Source organism: Trematomus bernacchii, unplaced genomic scaffold (genome assembly GCF_902827165.1).
Source record: "Trematomus bernacchii unplaced genomic scaffold, fTreBer1.1, whole genome shotgun sequence".
Classification (NCBI taxonomy): Eukaryota; Metazoa; Chordata; class Actinopteri; order Perciformes; family Nototheniidae; genus Trematomus; species Trematomus bernacchii.
The window spans coordinates 5,630,617-5,651,462 of record NW_022987477.1 but is presented as its reverse complement, the minus strand read 5'-3'; the positions used below and the strand labels follow the sequence as shown (position 1 = coordinate 5,651,462).

At 41.0% G+C, this 20,846-nt stretch overlaps 3 protein-coding genes and 1 pseudogene across 8 annotated transcripts; 1 reads left to right on the top strand and 3 right to left on the bottom strand.

The window, feature by feature from the left end:
• Nucleotides 1-190: 190 nt before the first annotated feature.
• On the top strand, nucleotides 191-3,377 carry LOC117495054 (annotated as a pseudogene).
• Nucleotides 3,378-4,359: 982 nt separating this feature from the next.
• slc7a14b (solute carrier family 7 member 14b) lies at nucleotides 4,360-7,960 on the bottom strand. Its single transcript, XM_034149899.1, is given in 8 exon segments — nucleotides 4,360-4,548; nucleotides 4,550-4,677; nucleotides 4,821-5,590; nucleotides 5,846-6,054; nucleotides 6,257-6,403; nucleotides 6,515-6,732; nucleotides 7,274-7,510; nucleotides 7,660-7,960. Coding segments are annotated over 8 exon segments (2,199 nt in total).
• Nucleotides 7,961-12,351: 4,391 nt separating this feature from the next.
• On the bottom strand, nucleotides 12,352-14,469 carry rpl22l1 (ribosomal protein L22-like 1). Of its 2 annotated transcripts, none has more exons than XM_034148444.1 (4): nucleotides 14,366-14,469; nucleotides 13,344-13,457; nucleotides 13,029-13,220; nucleotides 12,352-12,541 (listed from the first exon to the last, which is right to left on the bottom strand). In XM_034148444.1, exons 2-4 carry the CDS (start codon nucleotides 13,367-13,369, stop codon nucleotides 12,394-12,396), a joined length of 366 nt encoding a protein of 121 aa, XP_034004335.1. In that variant the 5' UTR covers nucleotides 13,370-13,457; nucleotides 14,366-14,469; the 3' UTR covers nucleotides 12,352-12,393. The 2 variants fall into 2 exon arrangements, with proteins under 2 accessions (XP_034004335.1, XP_034004326.1); XM_034148435.1 differs by having other exon boundaries at nucleotides 13,029-13,150; nucleotides 14,366-14,468.
• A 1,083-nt stretch (nucleotides 14,470-15,552) lies between these two features.
• On the bottom strand, nucleotides 15,553-20,383 carry eif5a (eukaryotic translation initiation factor 5A). Of its 5 annotated transcripts, XR_004557317.1 has the most exons (6): nucleotides 20,275-20,383; nucleotides 18,746-18,931; nucleotides 18,290-18,394; nucleotides 17,807-17,938; nucleotides 17,140-17,280; nucleotides 16,782-16,883 (listed from the first exon to the last, which is right to left on the bottom strand). XR_004557317.1 is itself a non-coding variant. In XM_034148419.1 (5 exons), the coding sequence occupies exons 2-5, from the start codon at nucleotides 18,911-18,913 to the stop codon at nucleotides 17,248-17,250; spliced, it is 438 nt and encodes a 145-aa protein (XP_034004310.1). In that variant the 5' UTR covers nucleotides 18,914-18,931; nucleotides 20,275-20,383; the 3' UTR covers nucleotides 15,553-17,247. The 5 variants fall into 5 exon arrangements, 4 of the variants coding, with proteins under 4 accessions (XP_034004310.1, XP_034004286.1, XP_034004302.1 ...); XM_034148419.1 differs by having other exon boundaries at nucleotides 15,553-17,280; XM_034148395.1 differs by lacking the exon at nucleotides 17,140-17,280 and having other exon boundaries at nucleotides 15,632-16,883; nucleotides 20,275-20,382.
• Between the last annotated feature and the right edge of the window lie 463 nt (nucleotides 20,384-20,846).

The window sequence follows — 20,846 nt, the reverse complement described above, 5'->3', positions numbered from 1 at the left end:
CCAAATATTCCAGGTCTGTCTGCTTTTCTGATGAATTGAGGTTTTTGTTTTTCTATCTTTCCATATCTGGTTTAGGTTAGGATCTCACATGAGCTCTGATTGGCTTAAAGTGTGGAGTGAGGGTAGGCATTTCACCACACCCTATAATAAATCTTATTCTAGGCATTTTTCTGCGGATCAGCCTCAGGCACATTAACGGGACATAGCAGGATTATTTTCTTCTTAAGTTTCTGATCTAAAATACTTATTTTTTCAAGAAATTACATTTTCATTTGTATAAATCAATTGCATTTTTTTGGAGCAATATTGGGGAACTTTTCATCTTTTTATGAGCAGAGTAGAGAAAGATACAAATTGTACTTTTTACTTCTGCGTTTTGAGTCGAGTTTTTGAGTCTTTTGTAAAATAAACTAGACTTTTAAAAGTATATATCTGCAAGGAGAGAGAAAAAACTATATTTAAAACAAATTTGTTGAAAAGAATCCGGATTTTTAAGATTTAGTGTGTTTTTAATCGGCGCCTAATTACGCACGGCAGCTCCATGGCGCACATGTGCAGGCTGGTGACCGGCAGCGCGGCCAGCTGTGCGGGCTGGGTGGGGATCATCGTCGCCACGGCCACCAACGACTGGGTCCGGACCTGCGAGTACGCCCTGGCTACCTGCATCCGCATGGACGAGCTCGGTACCCGGGGACTGTGGACGGAGTGCACGATCTCCCCGGCGCTGTACCACTGCCAGGCGCTCAGCCAGATGCTCAGCCTGCCCGGTAACATCACTATTACCTTATCTTTTTAATTAAATTGTGGGTCGGTGTATTCCGTTACATTACTAATTACCTGTGAGAAAAATTAAGTCATTAACCTAATCTTAGTATCGAAATGTAACCTGATTACTTTCTGTTACTTTCTGTTACTACCAAATGATCAATTTAAAATGCAGTTCAAATAAAGAGAAAATAAAATAAATACCATACATTTCAAGCATACAGTATTTTTGTTTACAAATCAGATCAGAAAAATAGCATAATAATACAATTAAAAAAGAAAAAGAATGAAAGAATCCTAGCTATCCCAAGTTTTGAATTACAATATATAGTATAATTCTCCAAGTATTAAACTGTAAATGGTTCTTTAAATTAGATGTGGGCTCTTTGGATAAATATTAACAGCTGAAAGGCACCGTTAAGGGATCAATACCTTTATTTGCATCCTGATTACGCAATCCCGTTACATGTAATCCGTTACTCTCTAAACCTCATTCAATCTTTTTACGAGTTTGTGCATAACACCCCCCCCCCCCCCCCCTCCTCTCTCTCAGCTTACGTGCAGACGTCTCGTGCCCTGATGATCTGCGCATGTCTGCTCGGCCTGCCCGGGATGCTGCTCGTGCTCATGTCCATGCCCTGCGTCCGGCTGCAGAATGACAACTTCGCCGTCAAGCAGCAGCGAGCCCGCGTGGGGGGGGGTCCTCTTTATCCTCATGGGTAAGAGCAAGCACGCACGCACACGCCCGCAGACGCGCACACACGCACGCACACACACACACACGGAATATATAAGTTTTTGGTTAATTGGTTAATTGACTGATAAACCTCTTTATTTGTGTTTAAAGGAGACAGACATTAGTTTACAATTTAGTAAACTGATTTTGATTTCAGAGGACAGTTTCAAGAGAAATTAGTTTTGGTTTAGGAAACCATCAATTTTAGAGGACAGTATATGGGGTTTTACAGGAATTAGTTATGGCTTTTGGGTGTATTGATTTAAGAAGACAGACAATATTTCAAGGACCGAGAGTTTCGATTCTAGTGGACAAAGTTTTGTTTTAGAGGAATGTAGGAATATACAGTAGGAGTGGTTTTTGGAGACAGTGATTTAAGAGGACAATATGTTAGGGTGTGCAGCATTCAGGTGTTTCCCAGCTGTTGCAGGGGGAAGGAGGCAGAGGGTCTGTCAGACGGCCTCATCCTGACCGGGTTCATCTACTTCCTGTGGGAAAAGACACATACTTTGTTACAACCACATGGAAAAGAAACTCTCTGAAACTCCTCCATTCTTTAGGCCAAATAAATTGTAATCTATCCACTTCTGTCTTTATAAACGTACCCTTTTTTTCCAGCTTTGTGTGGCATCATCTCCACGGTGTGGTTCCCGATCGGCTCTCACCAGGAGGAGCATTTGATGTCGTTCGGGTTCTCTCTGTATGCCGGCTGGGTGGGCTCCGGTCTCTGCCTCCTGGGGGGCGTCACCATCCTGTGCTGCCAGGGCACTGACCCCGGGATCCCCGGCCGCGACAACAGCTTCTACTACTCCCGTCAGAGGGGCACTGCCACGCCGCTGGACCCCCCCGCCAACCATGCCAAGAGTGCACGAGTGTGATCACTGAAATTGATCAGCATAAGACTGTGCATCTTCTTTTCTTACACTTAGATTTGATATGTGCGCATGTAAGGGTTTATTTCCAAACTTCTTTTGGGGCACAAATAATCACATTGGTCAAATTGTTGTATTCTATACGCAGATTTTAAAGTTTTATCAGCCAATAATGTCAGCCAAAAATGTTGTTTTTAATGTTATCTGTCACATTTTTGTCATTGGTAAATGTGTTTTGGAAAAGTTTAACTAGCGAATGTTTTCATCGGTTGAATTTCTTTTTTGTTATTATTACATTCCCATTTAATGAAACTGCATTGTCACTGACATTACAAGAGAGAGGTATTTTCTCCAGAATTACAATTCAATTTACGTATCAAGCCGCAATGCAACAGTGTCCTAATCTGCATTCTCTCTGATATCCAGCCGGGGGCAACTCCACTGGATGATTGTACAGAAGTCTATGAAAAAATGACCCTACTACTGATTTGATTTATTACATAAGTAAAGATCTTCCTGATAAATGTATGGTCTCAATCTTTAGTTTTAAGTCTTCTTCAATACAGCAAGATGTTAATGTAGTACATTTTGGACCCATTCAGAGTGAAATAGATGACAAAGCAAAGTATGCTTTAGGACGGGGCTACATTGTGATTGATAAGTCAATCTTTTGCAAAAAGGACCCCTTTCCCGTGTCATCGAGAATGCAGTTTCATTGAATGATAAGGTCTTTTTTTAAAGTTTAACATTTTAAGAATCTGTGACTTTCATAATGATTTTTATACTTTAAATAGCATGAATACATTTTGAAAATATCACCTGAAGTATAAAGAATTTAATTCATTTGTTGTTACATGTTCTCCTTTAATTCATGTACCAATAACTGTATAACCTTTATTTTAATTGTAGCTTCTTGATCTTAACAGCATAATCAATATGTATCAACTCTAGTGTAAGATTGTTGGCTGGTGCTACACCCAATAAAAGTTTTTAAATAATCAAGAGTGTCAGAATAAATAACTTCACTCAAAATGAGACATTTATTCCTCATAACTCATTTAGACACATTAACCCAATTATCAGTTTGAAGTGCACGTTATAAAGCAAACACTCTTTCAATTTTAAAACCATTCACTCAGCACTCTAACACAAAACAAACACAAAAGTTACTTTTTGAGGCTTCAGAAAGCCGCTGCAAATATGTTTGGAGATGCCATTTAAACAAGAAAATCTTGAATAAAATCCTTGACTTCACGAAATGCAATTTGGGTTATTCATAAAATTAGTTTTTTTAGATTGATGGTCAGCGATTTATTTTGGTGATAGTAACTCTTTTACTGCTAGGACAGACCTAAATGCGTTTTTCTGGGTGAATCAAAATTCACCAAGACAAGGGGTAAGAGAAGAGGAAGGCTTGAGAATGGCGGCCATATTTTCCTTAACTTTTTTTTTTTTTTAACTCCACATGACTCTGCTAATGATTTTAGAAACAGTTCTGCTTAAATATCTGAGAATATATAAGGAGCTCTACAAAGCCAAACCAAGCTATTTTCTTTAAACTTGGGTCTTGAAAACAATGTATGTGAGTGATGAGATGTTTCCAGACTGAATTGCATACAAATTCTTATCTTCAGCAAAAATGCTTCTAAAAAATAAAAGAGCAACTTGGGTTAAAGTAGTTCTGTTAAAAAGCACTTGTGCTTCTCTCACAGGGAAGTTTTGAATTGCAACACCACCGCAACACCACTGAGTCTCACACAAACATGCAAACTAAGGAAAGAAACGGGATAGACGTTTGTGGGACAAAATTGTGAAAAAATAAGAATTAACTGCACCCGTTGCAAAGAAACATCTGTGATGGGAGGTTTCCCTCGTATCCTCTGATCCTCTTATCCAAACCAGGTTTTGAGCTGAGCAGAAAATATGAAAGTAACAGTGTCTCATGTGGACGGCACTTTCAAAGTTTAAAGTGATACCACAGGGTTCTCAGTCCTCTTCCTTAAAGCCATGATTGGTCCTTCCTCTGCTGGACTGGTATCCGTCCCCATCCCCCTCCCCCTCCCCCTCATACTGCTCCTGCTCTCCATCCTGGTCCTCCTGCTGGATGTTCCCTCTCTCCTCGGGGGCGGACCAGCCCTGGTAGGGCCTCTCTTCCTGGTCCTCGGGGGGGGAGCATTTCCTCAGGGGAGAAGGCGTCCAGGTTGTCATCGTAGCGCTGGTAGGAACTGGCGTGAGCCTGCTGCTCGCGGGCGTTTACCTCCAGAGTGCTGTGCCACACCCCGTAACATCCGTAGATCAGCAGACCTGAGGACGGGTAAACATAAATTATTCAATCGTCTGTCAAATAACTACAAATTTAAAGATGAATACTTTCATCATCCATCAAATAATGTCAGATTTAAAGATAAAGAGATATGGCATGAGGATTTGGCCTTGTTTTCTCTCACCTATGAAGCACCAGATGGTGAACCTAGCCCAGGTGAGCGGAGACAGTTTTAGCATGAGGTAGCTGTTGACCAAAATGGCCGCCGCGGGAACGAAGGGCACACATGGCGCCATGTAGGGCAGCTTCATCCCGCTCTCCGGCTGCTGTATGATCAGTATTAAAAGCTTCACCAAGGACCCCGCCATCAGTGTAGCCGTGAGGCCCGAAAACACAGCCGCGGCACCGGCTCCCTGCTCAACGCCGAATATGACGGTTGACCAGAGGAGGAAGGAGGTGATGAAGAAGAGGAGGGTGCAGCGGGTGACTATGCGGCCCGTGGCGGGGGTGGGCCTTGCAGACGCACTGGGAATCCCCAACCGCAGTCGCAGGGTGTAGTAGTGACCTCCCAGAATCCTTTTCAGCAGGGAGGCGCGGCCTGTGTGGAAATCAGAGTCGTCCCCCTCTCCTTCAGTCCCTCCCGTGTGGTAGGAAGCTGACCCGTCGCCGTCTCCGATCAGCATGTGGTCGTCTTTCGTCGGGACCTCTGCGTTGTTCAGGTCGCCCCCGTCGTCCTCTGAGGTGAACTGGTGTGTGTCGGTGTTTTCGTCTGGCTGGTATCGTAGCAACAGCACACACACGCTCACAAGAGTGTAGGCCAGCAGCGTGCCGATGGACATCATCTCGATCAGATCCCGCAGGCTCACCAGCAGAGCGAGGACCGCAGCGAGGCTCCCTGACACCACGCACGCCAACACTGGAGTGTGTGTGAGCACAGACACGTGGGACAAGCACCTAAACACACATTATTACACAGTTAGCTATAAGTTAGCAAAGCATTGTAGCACGGGCGTGGAAAAGCATGCACAAGTGTAGACTTTTAAGATCTCCTTTTTTGCAAACATTAAAAAGCCATTTAAAATCAGTAGGTTATTTGTGCATGTCTAAAGCATCTTTGCACGACCAAGCGGGGCGATAACTTGTGTAGCCTTCGAAAAAAAACGCAATGTCATCACCTTCTGTTCCCTCTGGAGTTTGCTGCCACCTCACCTGAACAGCAGGCCATCCTGGGACATGGCGTAGATGACCCTGGGCAGGGGGAACAGAGAGCCCAGCAGAGAGACCGTGAGCCCGGCGATGGAGCCCACCGCCACGATGTACTTCCCCCACAGGAAGCCGTGCACCGCAAACATCTCCATGAGAGGAGCGGAGCCGTCGATCAGCTCGTAAGGAACCATGAGTGTCAGGATCACACTCACCTGTTCAGAAGGAGGTCAATATATGCGAGAACATCTATTTTTACTGTGTGTCCCGCTCTACCCATGCAAAGGTCAAAAAGGTCAATAGTAATGGAGTTAGTCAAATCAACTCTTAGCACTCAGCAGCAAATTCACTTCAGATTTTAATGTTGTAGCAAGTATAAAAGTGATATTTAGTGTTCTTCTTGTATGGCATACTGACCGACACGTATGCGGTGAGGCAGGAGACCAGCGAGGCGGTGATGGCATACGGGATCGAGGTGTTCGGGTCTTTCGCCTCCTCTCCGGTTGTCGCAATGATGTCGAATCCGATGAAGGCGTAGAAACATGTCGCTGCACCTTGCATCACCTGATCAGCCATAAGAGATTAACTTAACTTTGTGGATCTTGAATGTGATTTAAGGAATACGTTTTCAGATTTTTCACTACACCTATTATACATTACACCATTGTATCTCACCCCTGACCAGCCGTATGGCAGGAAGTTTCCGCTCTCCCAGTTTTTAGCTGAAAGGAAGAAGAGTCCGGCGATGATCATGAAGACCCAGACCACCAGGTTGACCACGTTCAGAACGTTGTTGAAGCCCACCGAGTTACGCACACCCAGAACGATGATAACGGTGACCAAGAGCGCGATAAACAGGGCCAGCAGGTCGGGGTACGTGTCCTCACCCTTACCTGAGGACACGTAACATATTACATCGATATGAAGAGAAATAAGTTGGTAACTAAGATACCTTTTGCACAGTTTTTGTTGTTTGAATCAGTTTTCTTACTTTGCACAGACATTAACCAAAGTCATGGACTAGGTTCATATTTTTTTACAGAACAACAGAGCCTCACACGGGGCACCAAAGTCCCATGGGACCTTAGGAACACACCAAACAGAAAGTAGATCCTTTATTAAAAAAAATGTAGTTTTGTATTAACTGTCATTCTACTCCAAATTCCCCCCAGAATAAATGAAGTATTCTGATTAAAGTAAAAGAACCCAATATTGCATCAATATTCATAATCCAATAGTTTCCTAAATATAATTCCAAAATGGCACATAACACATACTTTTACTTTTGTTACCTTAAGGTCATGTTGATGCCAATACTTTTGTACTTTTAAAAGTCAGATTTTAGTAAGGTATACAAGTATTTACAATGTATGCCTGCACAAAAATGTCTGAATACTTTTTCCAGCCCTGGGAAAAGCTACTACTGGTACTGACCGAGTCCTCGGAGCGTGCCCAGGTGTGTTATCATGTAGTTACTGATGGTGTGATTGGCCAGAGAGTCGAACATGCTGCTGAGAGCCGACGCCCCCGCCGCCGTGCCGATCAGATACTCCAGGATTAAGTTCCAGCCAATGAAAAACGCCACAAACTCCCCGACCGTCACGTAGCTGTAGGTGTAGGCCGAGCCCGTGGTCTTCGGGACTCTGACCCCAAACTCTGCGTAGCACACACCTGAGGACGAAAATACATGTGCTCAATGAGAATAAACATCTCATCTTTATATACCAAATGAAACTGATTCACTCCAGACTTGTTGACTCTCTGTGGGACTACGATTGTTTTTGGAACTGTGAGGAAGAGACTCATCAATGTGTTCTCACCTGACAGTATGGAGGCCATCGCCGCTATAATAAACGACAGGATGACCCCGGGCCCAGCCATCGCCTTGGCTACCAGCCCGGCGACCACGTACATCCCGGTGCCGACACAGCTGCCCACCCCGAGCGACACCAGGTCCACGGTGGTCAGGACCTTAGCCAGCCCGACCCCCGACCCCTCCCCGAGCTCGGTGAGGTCGTCGGAGCCGCGAGCCATGGAGCCCATCGGCTTGGTCCTCAGCAGGCGGGAGTACATGTTGAACCAGGCGTCGCCCAGAGAGAGGCGGCCCAGCCACGCCGCCATCACCGCACCTGATTCTCACTTCACCTGATTCAACTGTTTAAGCTTCTTTGTGGCTCCTTCTACCTTTTCTTTGGCACACCCTCTATCATTCTTTCTCTCCCATTGTGAGTCTCCTCATCAGGGTCCCCACTTTCTTCTTCTTTAAGAGCAACACATCCAAATGGGGGACATGGACGCTGTTAAAAGAACAATTCACATGATTTAGTAATAGTATGAACGACAAAGATAAACAAGCAATTCCCTTACTATCCTACCTAATTGTCCATCCCTTTTCCCTTTTAATTCATCTCGCATGCTGTGGATCTACACGGGAGGAACTTGTTAATGATCTCAAGGCAGCTGGGACCACTGTCACCACAAAACTATTGGTAACACACTACACCATAATGGACAAAATCCTGCAGCTCCCACAAGGCCCCCCCGCTCAAGAAGGCTCATGTACGAACCGTCTGAAGTTTGACAATAAACATCTGAATGATTCAGAGAAGGCTTGGGAGAAGGTGATGCAGTCTACATCGAGCCAGGACACTGAACATGGGTCCTGGAGGGGTCTTCCAGCAGGAAAATAAACCTGAACATACGGCCAAGGCAACAAAGGAGTGGCTAAAGAAAAAGCAGATGTAGGTGATGGAGTGGCCCAACCAGCCTCCAGACATTAATCCCATAGAAAATCTGTGGAGGGAGCTGGAGCTTCGAGATGCCAAGCATCAGCCTCAAAACCTTCAGGATTTGGAGAGGATCTTCAGAGAGGAGTGGACCACAATCCTTCCTGAGATGTTCACAAACCTGGTGACCAACTACAAGAAGCGTCTGACCTCTGTGCTGTCCAACAAGGGTTTCTCCACCAAGTACAAGACATGTTTTGCAAGGGGATCAAATACTTATTTCCCACAATTGTTATCTTTTATATAATGTCAATTTCTGGATTTTCTTTTTGATATTCTTACTCTCGCTGTTAAAATAAACCTACCATTAAAAATATAGACTGCTAATTTCTTTGTAAGTGGGCAAATTTACCAAATCTGCAAGGGATCAAGGTTCAAGGTTCAAGGTTCATGGTTCTTTATTGTCAATCTGACATAGCTACAGAGTAATTATGTAGTTGAAAATCTTATGTCACAGGCTTCTCCAACAATGCAACATAATAACATAATAACAATAAGAGCAAGATCAATACAAAAAGAATAATAGTTATAAAATAAAATAAAGTTATGATGTGGAATAGTGCAATAGAGTCTATATACAAGTTATTGGAATGATATATATATATATATTAGGTATTAGATACATACTACTGAGTAGCAGATGAATGTTTGAAGTTGTTTCAACAGTTCAATTTTTTAACAGTCTCACTGCCCGCGGGAAGAAACTGTCTCCGAATCTTCTTGTCCTTGCCAGGATGCTGCGGTAACGTCTGCCAGACGGCAACAGAAAGAACAGTTTGTGGCTGGGGTGATGGGGGTCTTTGATAATCCGTAGTCAAATAATAATAATCAAATACTTATTTTCTCCACTGTATGTTTTGTATAATTTGAGAGAAACCATTCCTTCCTGTTTTCTTTTAGAACACCAATGCTTTGAGAAAATCTCAAATAATAAAAATGCAATGATTGTTAAACTTGAGCTATATCTAATGATGGGATTGGGATAGCATCAGCCGCTCTCATCACTCACCAGAGCGAGACTCCCTCTCTGAAACATTCATGAAAACCAAGGATCTGCTTTCACAATGGAAAACTGCGACTAAAGAAGCAGAAACTGAACTGAAACACACCAGAAAAAACTTCTACTAATCTGAAATGTACACCTAAACTGAATTTAACCCACGATCAACATACACAGGATGAGTTAAGACAGAAAAAAAGCACAGACAGTGGCATAGAAATGTAAACAATACATTCATAAATGCAGATTAAAAATGCCCACCTGTGCAGAAAGATAATACTCACTGTTTGTGCGTTTTCCTGGAAAAATGGTTTGAGTTCACTTCCTCTGCAGAACTGTAGGAAATGAGGAGACAGCGTTAATCCTTCAGACCTGACACCATGTGTTACATTATTCAACACCTGAGACATTGTGTGTGTTTGTGTGTGTGTCATCATTCATTCATAGGAGGGAGGTTAGTGTAGCTGCTGTGAAGGTGTGCGAGTTAACTTTGTGCTGCAGCTGCCATAAATGGTGTTTCTTCACTCTTTGTTTGTATATGCACAGCTGAGAACTGAACAGGTGTGTGTGTGTGTGTGTGTGTAATGGAAAGTTATCTTACATCCTGCACAAGTTGCTTTTAGTCTCATTTTAATCGTATTATCCAGCTAATAAAACAAAACTCAAGAGTCCACTTACTTGCTTTTCTTCTGGGGCTTTCAACCATGTCTTCATCCGTGCATGGTGGAGTTTGTTCAGTTGTCATGGAGAAGCCCTTCTCTCATGTGTTGGTTTATTCACAGGAATACAATGACGGCAATATTCTAGTACACCATTAATAGAATAGTATGTATTAGTTGGAGCAATCTGGAAGTAATAATTAATATATTTTTGGAATATCCATCTGTCATTTTTAAACTTTTTTATTCTTTAAATAAAACAAAGTTGAGGTTTTGCTACTAAATTAAACATTTTTTATTGCAATTATTTTGATGCATAACTTTGATTTCCATATTGTTTTTATCTCTATTGTTATAATACAAATATTATTACCCTATTTGATCTAATACACATCCTTATGTGAGAGACTGCATTACTTTGGTTAAATAACTGTCTTGTACTATTTATTGCTACTGTTATCTACATGTCTTGGTTTTTAATTAAAAGTTTTATTTTCATGAAGTTGTTATTTTATATGTTAAAGTCTCTTTTCATTACATTACATTACATTTAGCTGACGCCTTTATCCCAAGCGACTTGCAATAAGTTACAATAAGTGCATTCGACCATTTTCAACAGCAATGTCATCTCTTTGCAAAACATTATACAACGGTTTTGCTCACTCCAGTTCAGTATATCTAAAGAAAGTGGCAATGTATTTCACATTGTCTGTGCAACATGTTTCAAAACAATCTCAAATTTGAACAGTCATTCTCCTGTCAGTGAAACATATCAAAAGAGCATCCACATTTTCCAAACTGTAACACCAAATTAAATGTGCACACTGAACATTTTGTGGCTGTATTTTGGTCTGCTGGTAATCCGATGCTCAGGGTCAGATTTCACCTGCAGACATGGTAACATGATGGAGTTCAAAAGGAGAAATCCGACACCAGATATTGTCCACACACACACACAGCTTTATAGGAGGGTTCTTAGGAGAAAACCCTGAAGCCATCTCAACATGAGCTCGAAATATATAGCAACCTGACTTTAAGTTTAATTTAAATAATTTGAAATACAATTCAGTTGCCAAAAATGTTTTGGCTGCAACTCTCTATTGTATTTTTTTATATTTCCCATCATTAAATCCTATATTGTGTGCAAGTTTTAAAATGTATGAGTATAACTGCAAACTGTTGAGCGTCTGCATGATATAAAATCCAATAACTGAAACTCTTGATATGAAGATTTGAGACACCAGCAGCTGAAGGTGGAAGCATTCCTGAGGCTGCGTGCTTTATACACAACAGATGAGCGAATGGGAGTGAATCCAGACACTCGCACACACATATAGCAAAACATCCTTTTCTGTTTAAGGGAGTAAAGGTTTTTTTTGCAGCCTGAAGCAATTCATAAAGGGACGTGCGGAGATAGAGGAAGACTAACGTTTTTGTGTAGCCTTTTGTCATTATAAAACATACTTAGGATTTCAGTGCTATTACAAGATACATATCCATCATTGTATTGTCAAATTAAATTGGAACAACTACAAACTTGTCAAACCCAGAAAAAATATGTTGAAATATTTAGTTTTAGTTTAATCCGCTCCTTTTTTGTTTTGGAGTAGCAACCTCAAATGTGAGATTCAGATGCTCTTATTTGCATAATGGATATTGGACGTTGAGATTTTGTCAAACAAAGAACAGTCAGCTTTTAGTCAATAAATGCTTTGATTCTAGCGTTTATCTTGTCTTACACGTGACTTTATTGGTACTTTAATACACCAACTGTGCCTGCAGCAGTCTCTTATTTCTGGGTATGAAGGTGTATGCAAAAGTATCTGTAGCATCACCTAGTGTGCATTGAGTGAACTGCTACATGACCATTTTCAGGTACATGGTGGTGCATCAGTTTCACAGGAGACATTTATCCAAGTCTACCCTTATTAATATGCAAAAGGGTGGATAAAACTGCTCAGAGTTAAGCAAAAAGGTACATGCAAAAATAAAATGAGACTTTCAAAAAACCTGTAATGCATTATGGTTTGTAGAGAAGACAATATTTGAAAAATAAAAACAGGACAATAACAGTTTTTTTTTCGACGTTTATTCTCCTGACAGAATCATTTACTCGTCTGCCTCTGACTCCTCCTCATCGTCCTGACTGATCTGGAAGTAGCGCAGTTCGTACGTCTCTTTATCGGATGCCACGACTCTCAGCCAATCACGGAGGTTGTTCTTCTTCAGGTACTTCTTTGTCAGGTACTTAAGATACCTGGTGGGGGAGAGGATGGGCCAATTAGTACTGGAATTTAATTAAAAGTCTCATGGTAAAACTGTGTACACATGCAACAGGGTTACTACAGCTTTAGGAAAGTTAAGATTTCATTTTTAAAAAGGCAGTCAGAATAAAATGTTAAACCAATTTAAAAATATTGCCAAATGTTAACTGACTTAAAATGGGACCTTTTTGGTCCAGTGAAAAAGTTAGAAGATATAGAAAAAAATATTGACCAATGGGAGATGCATTTGGTATGAGTCATAATGAAAAAAACTATCAAACATCTTGTGATTTATGAATGCAACAGATTTTTAAGGCTTTTATCATATTTATTCAAGATATTTTAAAACCAATTACGGCTTATTTTAAAAGGTCATTTTAAGGATCCCAGAGTTTTGATTATAATACTAATTTGCTGAGTTTTTAAATGAAGGTAACTTATTCTGTTCAGTAAAACAAGCCTAATTACACCTCATCTCACCTTTTGGAGAACTGCTTCTCAGACGTGACGTTGATCTTGTTCTTCATGCGGCCGACCTGCACTGTGTTGCCCAGGTTCCCCGTCTTTCCATTGACCTTTATCCTCTCTTTAAGGAAGATTTCCTGTTGGATAGAACACATTGACGCACTAGGGAAGAGAACCCTAGTATATGCGGCGCTAGGGAAGGCAGCCCTAGTCCAGACACATTGTTAACTGCGTGCAAACATCACTCTACTAACACTTTTATGATCTCATTGTATCAATATGCAAGAGGAATGTTCTGTTAAAGAGTGTAGAAAGTGCGGTTGGACTTACAAAGTTTGCAGAGTCCAGGATCCCATCCTCCACAGGGTGGGTCAGGTCCAAGGTGAACTTCCATGAAGCTCCCTTTTTGGTCTTCCTGCCAGCAGTAGGCCTCTTCTGTTTGAGCTGTGAGAAGTAAATAAAAAAGCAGCAATATTAAGAAACGTAATGTGTTAGCAGCAGCACATATCGGACTGATATGGCTGATATATATTTGTAGTCCTCCTATAATCTCTCCCTTTTGGTTGTCTCATTTCAGTATTTCGTAATTAAAAGCTAGCAAACTTTTAAATCTCAAATAAAAATATTTTATTTAAATAGCTACTCGTAACAGACACTGTTAATTCATATATAAAAAATTAAAATATATAACTCCGTAAGCCATATAAAAAGGTATTTGTAGACAAATTAATTAAAACCCATTTATTTCTTGGTTATTTTCAACAAGCAGAATTGACAGGTACATCAGGCAGAAGTCCCTTTGGAATCTATTGATGTTTTTTTTTTGCCTGGATAAATCCATATCTAAAAAAAAACACAACTTCTAAAAACATAATTGATGATTTCAAGCAATCAGCCCATTATACAGAAAATGTAATTTATTATGGAAATATGGGATTATAAAACTCTTGAGACATTTAATTTCTACTTTTTGTATCTATGAGAAACATTGCAAATATGAAAGTTATGCCGAACTGACTAATGGACCCTATACTACATATATACTGAACAAACGCCAGTAAAGTGTTCTAAAACCACGGATATTAAATAAAACATCATTTATTCTATGGAGACTGGCCTCCTGTCACTGACTAATGAATGGAACACGTGTCAGAAAACGTCAAGATGACTACGAGCTAATGCTAGCTCAGCTATTTCATTGGATTCCTTCACTATATAACAACTGACTGTTTAAAAAATGGGTGTAGTCTTAAAGCTGTACAGTGTTTCAATATATTATGACCAGAATAAGTGGGAAAATGCTAAGAATACATCATTAAAAAGCAAGTTCAGCACCAACAGCCAAGACTTACCGGCGCCATGTTGAGAGACAGGATGAAAAAGAGGGAACCGGACGTGACGTAAAGCTGACGTAGATAGCGTAGCGAGGAACGCCCTTACCAAGTATGGTCACCCCCGGTCACCCCAGTTTCGCTGCAGAAATACATATTTTCACACGCACAGTTGGGGAAACGCCTCGATTAGCAAGTCATGACGTGCCTGATAGCCTCACATAATCTTTTAACTAACTGTCATTGTTTCGTCATGTCATGTTTAATTTTAATTAACCTCCAACATTGACAGTTGCATTTAAATGTCACATCATGTCTTCAAATAAGTTACTGTATATTTGAGGTTATGCCTGATGTACAGCAACTGTCTGTGCGATAAATGCAGGTCAACGGTTAACGACATTCAAAACACACCCTGATAATGAACCAGCTGAGCCTGTTAAATCATGCACTACCTGTTTTTAACCCACAATGCCCTGGAACTCTCAGCCCAGCCCTTTTCTTTCAACTGTATTTGTATGGAACGAACAAGCATGCAGAGGGCGAAAAATAACATGCCTACCGATGAGTCAAACAAACCATAACTGGTCGGATCATGCATCCTTCTTTCCATCGTGGTGCCACTGCAGGGTATGCCTTTTCTCTGCAGCCATGACTTCCAATGCAGATACACAACAAAAGATACTCCACCAGCGCACAAGAAAAATAACCATGTATACCCATAGAGAGTGCATATCATGGAATTGCTTTTTCTAGTCAGAAGTTTCATTCAAGTTTATAATCTTATTTACTTTGGGTGGCAAACATAGGTTTAATTGCCTTTTTCTAACGAGCTTTTATGGACTTTTTAATGCAAGCTCAAACAAGTGTTTGTCCGTAAAGCTCCCATTGCTTGTAGGTTATTATATTTGTTAAGCTTTCTGCCTTTTTACACAATTGGGGTTTATAAAAGAGTGCTTCAACTTTTTTGGATTATACATCCTCAAATGTAAGAATATTGTGATATGTAAACAATGTAATATACACATGGAAAGCCTTGTGTATTGATTATCATCTTGTCTGGTTGCTTTTCCATTGTTAGTGTGTGCATGTTTATTTTGTACACATTAGAGACTATCTCCATACATTCCTATTTCTAAACATAATTTGCCAGAAAAAGGATAAACAAAAGAAAAAGGTTAAAGATGAGTTTGAGCCTTTTTTTGTTCTTGCAAATATTTTATAAATATTGTGAATTGTACCATGATTGTAGCATAGGAACATAATATGACAGTGACAGGACTAAACTTAAAAAGGACATAAGCTACAAAATGTCCAACTTTTATGGATTTAACCATCTTTGCTAGCATTTGAGCACTTAGTCCACCACTTTCTATATTTATTAACAGTTTTACAATTTAAATACTTACAATTACATGAAAGGGATATGAGACAGAAAACCAGACAATAGTTTGCAGTTTTTGTCCATTTGTTTCATCGTTTTATTTTTGCCATCTCCAGTCAGGTGACAAAGGCCTCGAGTGAACAAAAAGTTGGCAGCTCTACCACCCTGCCCAACCCGATCGAGTCCATCGAAAAGAAACACGCCTCACTGCAAACCGCTTCACACACGACGGAGGCCCACAACGCTACACACTCATGCCTCTCAAAACTAAATATAACACTCCTTTTGTATTGGGGGGTGGCCGGGGCCACGGTGTATGAGAGGTGTGAGCGCCCCTCCAACTTTTACACAGACAAGAGACTGGCATCACGACAGTAAATCACTGAAGTTTGTTCCTGTTCTTGGGGAGAGAAAAAAACACTTCTCTTTTCTTGGTTTTAAGAGCTTTGACATGCTGAGGTGGACCTCAAGTGCTCATAAGTGCTCGCCATCACCAATCCCAGCGTTTAGGAGAGAAAAGGACTTTGGTTGGGCCCAATCCACACAGGAACCAGAGCTGAGGCCATGCTGGAAAGCGGGATGGCTGCTAGAGGGATGGCCTAAACCAGAATTTAGCATCTACAAGGGGCTACCCTCCCTCCCACTGCTTTAACAACTCAAAACTATCCCCTCCCCTCCCTTCTAAAAGGCTATCTTCAATAATATAAAAAAAATAATCACACACAAGCTGAATCCCGTTGTTATTTAAACATTCAGGAATGTGAGTGGCGAAACAAACACCTTGAAAGCAAAAATAAGTAGGAATGAGCAACTGATCATCATTTTTGAAGTCGTTTTATATAAAGTTACCAAACAAAACCTCAGTGATCAGGCAGACCATGCAGCGAGCTGCAGTGGAACTTCCCAACAGCAATGGAAAGGAGAAAGGAGAAGGGGAGATCAAATAAAATATAAGAGCATTGAGGAGAGAAATCACAACAGAATGATTGAGGTTGTCTGTGAAGGCCGACGCTTTGGTGACAGAACCAATGAGAATGCAAGAGACTGGTTGTAGGTGGTGCTTGTTGCCTGGGCAGCAAAGTCTGTAGTCTATTTGCTGGTCAGGACCTTGGTAGCGACAGCACATTCCTCCCCCATGGCAGAAATGACAGTGACCTGCAGAGAGCACACAACATGTTTAAGTCAATCATCTGAAACTTTACAGACGCAGCTCGATCTTCACACTTTCCACTGGAGTGACAACAATCCCGTCTGCATTAATGTCAAAATTATAAGAATAAGAACACATGGCAGACAGATTTCTGCTTCTTCATGAGATGCTATTTATGACAAGCAATGCCGAGAATTTGCCATATCGTCATCAGTTTCAGGTGTCAGGCATCTTCACGACGATAAAATTCAAAATGCATACCACCCAGGACTTGCATCAGAACCAAAGAGTATCTTGTGACCCTCAAGAGTAATTTAACATCTTCGTGCAGAGAGGTCTCACAGGTCATTACAGAGCTGCATTTATTAATTAAGAAGCCACGACAGTGGCATTTGTCCTTTCCTGAAAGGATAAAAACATTTCTTCAGAAAATTTGAATGACCATTTGCATTAATAAAAAATAAAACCCCTACTGTTCCCAGTAGGCTTAGTTCACACCATATATAGTTATATTGAAAAGGTAGCCGGTTTCTAGCCAAAAACTATATCTTACAACATTACATTTAAACACATGACATTATAATTTAACTCTGCCCAATATCAATTTGTACCTAATAGAGTTTGAATGCATCATAATTTTCGCTCTTTTCTCTTTGTATATAAATCCTGCTCAGTCCCCATGTCCATTGCAGCACTTTTAAAAATAGCTACAGGAATAAATAAAAAGGGTATGACAAGTTAAACTCAAAAGGCTGCTTTACTAACACATTTTCAATAGAAAACAACCAAACTGATTTTGTTGCAGTAGCTTGCTGTGGTCGCATTCTGCCTTTAAACAATAATCTCATGTGGGACCTGATAAAACATGGTGGCTGTATACAAGGGACCTTTCGCCACAGTGAGTTATTGCAAGAGCTTTGAGACTTACCATGAATTCATCACCAGCTTCAAACTTAGTCTCGATTTCCTTGCCGATTTCGCTCTCAGGGACACGCAGGTCCTCCCTGATATCACCGCTGTCGCTCATCAAGGTCATGAAGCCCTCGTTGATGTTAATCAGCTGGAAAGGAGACAACCAAACCGCCAATTACACAAACTCTGTCCGGTGTTGCAAACAAGTCTAGTCCTATAAACTCAGATGGTAGCGCAAGAGTGATTATTGCCAGGTTTTACAACAAAAGTATTCTTCTTGATTATGCTTACATGAATAATAGTCATTTTAATGGAACATTAGTGGCATTTACATAATCCTTTTGTTCATATTGGAAGATGGAATTTCCAATGCCAATATTAGAGTTAGGGAAAATGTTCTACCAACAATATTTAAAATTAATTAAACATACATAGTATCAACTAGAAGAAATATATACCTATATTCATATTCGGGGGCAAAAATGTACTGCCTGAGTACCTGGTAATCTATCCTCTTGATGGAGGGAACATCCATGTTGTGGGTGGATGGGCACATATCTTCATGCTTCTTGTTGGTGAAGATGTCGATACCAACCATGTTAACCTATGGAAGAAATGGTTTATTACAAAGTGAGGTCAAATATTCAGAGACCTGTCAGTGTTAGCTTTATAAGACAAAACATGAAGCTTAGGAAAGCACAAAGAAATACAAATGCACCATATGCGGAAAAATTACGCCAAAATTGAATGTCTTTAGTATAGCGCGAAATATAACACGACAAGGACATTTCTCACAGCTCGATCAGACTGGTCTGAAATGTGAGAGACCCGAAGGGCCAAGCCGAGTCTCGGGTCTCTGCCAAGTCCTTCTTTGAAACTGCTTGAGTTTTTTTATACCAAACTACCGCCATCATTTTTGAGGGGCTACATTACCATACTTTAAGGATCAGTTTACCTTGGCATGTCCGTGCTTGCCGGTCTTGGAGGTGGACATCTCGACAATTTTGCAGGGGCGTCCCTTCAGCACCACATACCCGTTCTTACGCAGAGCAGAGCACTGCATAGGGAAGGTGGCGGAGGCGCCAGACTCGCCAGTCGTGAAGTCAAGATCGGGATCTGACATGGTGATGGGTCAGCGGTGCTGTAAGAGATACGTACAGAAAAATCACCACACTGCCTATCAGAAAATATTCAAACTCAGAAATATAGCAATGACAGGATTTATCCTGGAAGCGTATACTAAATCTGATGTGTAAAGAGTTGAATTGTTTACATGACAGCTGATATAATGAAAGGTTTACTTGTTATAATATATTAAAAATGTGAGTAAAAGCACAAATCCAGACCCGCCTTCTGTAAACGGCAATAATTGTGTCATACATTTTTTTTAGGCATTCTGACAGGTTTGTTTTTGCACTAAATACCCAAACGAAAAGATGTTCCTCGTTTGAATTCGGGTAAATTATTGTGGGGTAAATACAAATGAATTGCCCTGTTTCTGACTTTACTAGGGTCCCACTGGGCGGGTCGAGCACTGCCATGTAAATAGATATCGCGAGACAAAAGTAGCACTCAATGTTTTACGAAGATTCAATTAAATCCACTCTGAACAAAAAAGTTTAAATACTCACTTTAGCACTTTTGTAAGCAGACGATACGGAACTTCACAACACATCAACATCAGCCTATCAGCTCAATGAGTCACAGTGGTTTTAAAAATAATAACACTGTCTCCCAAAGGGGAATTGGGGGAGTTATTTGAGTAATCTGACATTAACAGACGAGCTGGCGTAAAGCAAGTTAGACGGCCTGGAGTTAACAAGTGCAACAGCGCCTGATAACGTTTAAAAGCCAACTAACAATAACGTCACACGCCACCATTTGCAAATATTGTTGTATATTTCTGTTTAACACTATCTACAAAATTAACAAAGCCTGGTTAGGCTACTTTTTAGCTGTTGAGGTGTATTTTTACCGACTGACTTGCGCGTCTGTTTCACAAATAGCAAATACCGTGTTCCGGCTGTCAGCTAATGGGATGCTAGCGATCCATTCAGCTGCGTCCAAATAAAAGCAAAGATTGACGCCCCGTCGGAAGCAGCGGATATGCGGACAGTTGTGTTTTAGTTCCCGACATTTTATAGAAACATAAGGTGATAAATAGCCATCTGATTCTGATTTTCCCTACTAGGAAAAAGGTAGACATTAGCGTGGAGAATGACAAGCGACTTCTACGAAGAGTGCAGCCGAAGGCCTCATGTCCCTTTGATTCAATCTGTTAACGTTAGCTGGAGCACGGACACCCACACCCCGGACTGCGACCGACAAACATCTACCGGGACAGCAAATAACTACATCGCCAGCTTCTCAAACAATTACATGGGTACTTCAGCGTCTCTGAACCCGTTATTCCTTCAATTAAAAAACCGTTATGCCCCCCGTGTATCCCCCCAAAGGCAGAAACACGCGCCATGCCACACTTACCTTCCAAGAAAAAGAGGACCGAAAGTGCGCAAGCGCGGCCAACTTTACTGCAGCACCCGTAGAAGGCGAGGGAGAGGGGTGTATGTTTTCCGGTGGCAGTCTGGCAGAAAGGGATGACAGGTCGAAGGAAATCCAACCTGGCAACCTACATACGGGGCATCATGCATCATCTACTGTTTTTTCTTTTTCAAGGGTGCAAAAGGCGTGTCTTGCCAAACTAATGACAGAACCTTTTCAGTCATGGCCTTTCTTTGTAGGGATGCACAATTCATCAAAATGTAATAAAAATCGCATGGGTTTTTGCAATAATAACATTGTTATTATTTGTTACAGCCAAAATATGTGCTAGAACTATTCTGATATAAGTATTGTGGTGCTGCATCGATGTCTCAGCCTACACGTTATTCTAAATATTTAATAATCTGTGTTTGGAACAGATCACACCATAATGACTAAATATAAAGCATTTTTCAATCATAATATTGATTGTGAATCATATTGGAATTGCAAAATCACAACAGGTGTATTATCAAAGCATTGTGAGCGTAAGTGTAGCCCCACAGAACTGAAAG

What these genes read in the sequence shown, in the direction of transcription:
- eif5a (XM_034148395.1), bottom strand. Translation starts at nt 18,913, where the DNA reads ATGTCAGATCCCGATCTTGACTTCACGACTGGCGAGTCTGGCGCCTCC. An exon ending in GCAAGCACGGACATGCCAAG is followed by an intron (nt 18,395 to 18,745) that starts GTAAACTGATCC and finishes TTTCTTCCATAG; the next exon opens with GTTAACATGGTTGGTATCGA. An exon ending in AAGCTGGTGATGAATTCATG is followed by an intron (nt 16,884 to 17,806) that starts GTAAGTCTCAAA and finishes TGCTCTCTGCAG; the next exon opens with GTCACTGTCATTTCTGCCAT.
- rpl22l1 (XM_034148435.1), bottom strand. An exon ending in TCCTGGACTCTGCAAACTTT is followed by an intron (nt 13,151 to 13,343) that starts GTAAGTCCAACC and finishes TCTATCCAACAG; the next exon opens with GAAATCTTCCTTAAAGAGAG. An exon ending in GAGAAGCAGTTCTCCAAAAG is followed by an intron (nt 12,542 to 13,028) that starts GTGAGATGAGGT and finishes CTCCCCCACCAG; the next exon opens with GTATCTTAAGTACCTGACAA.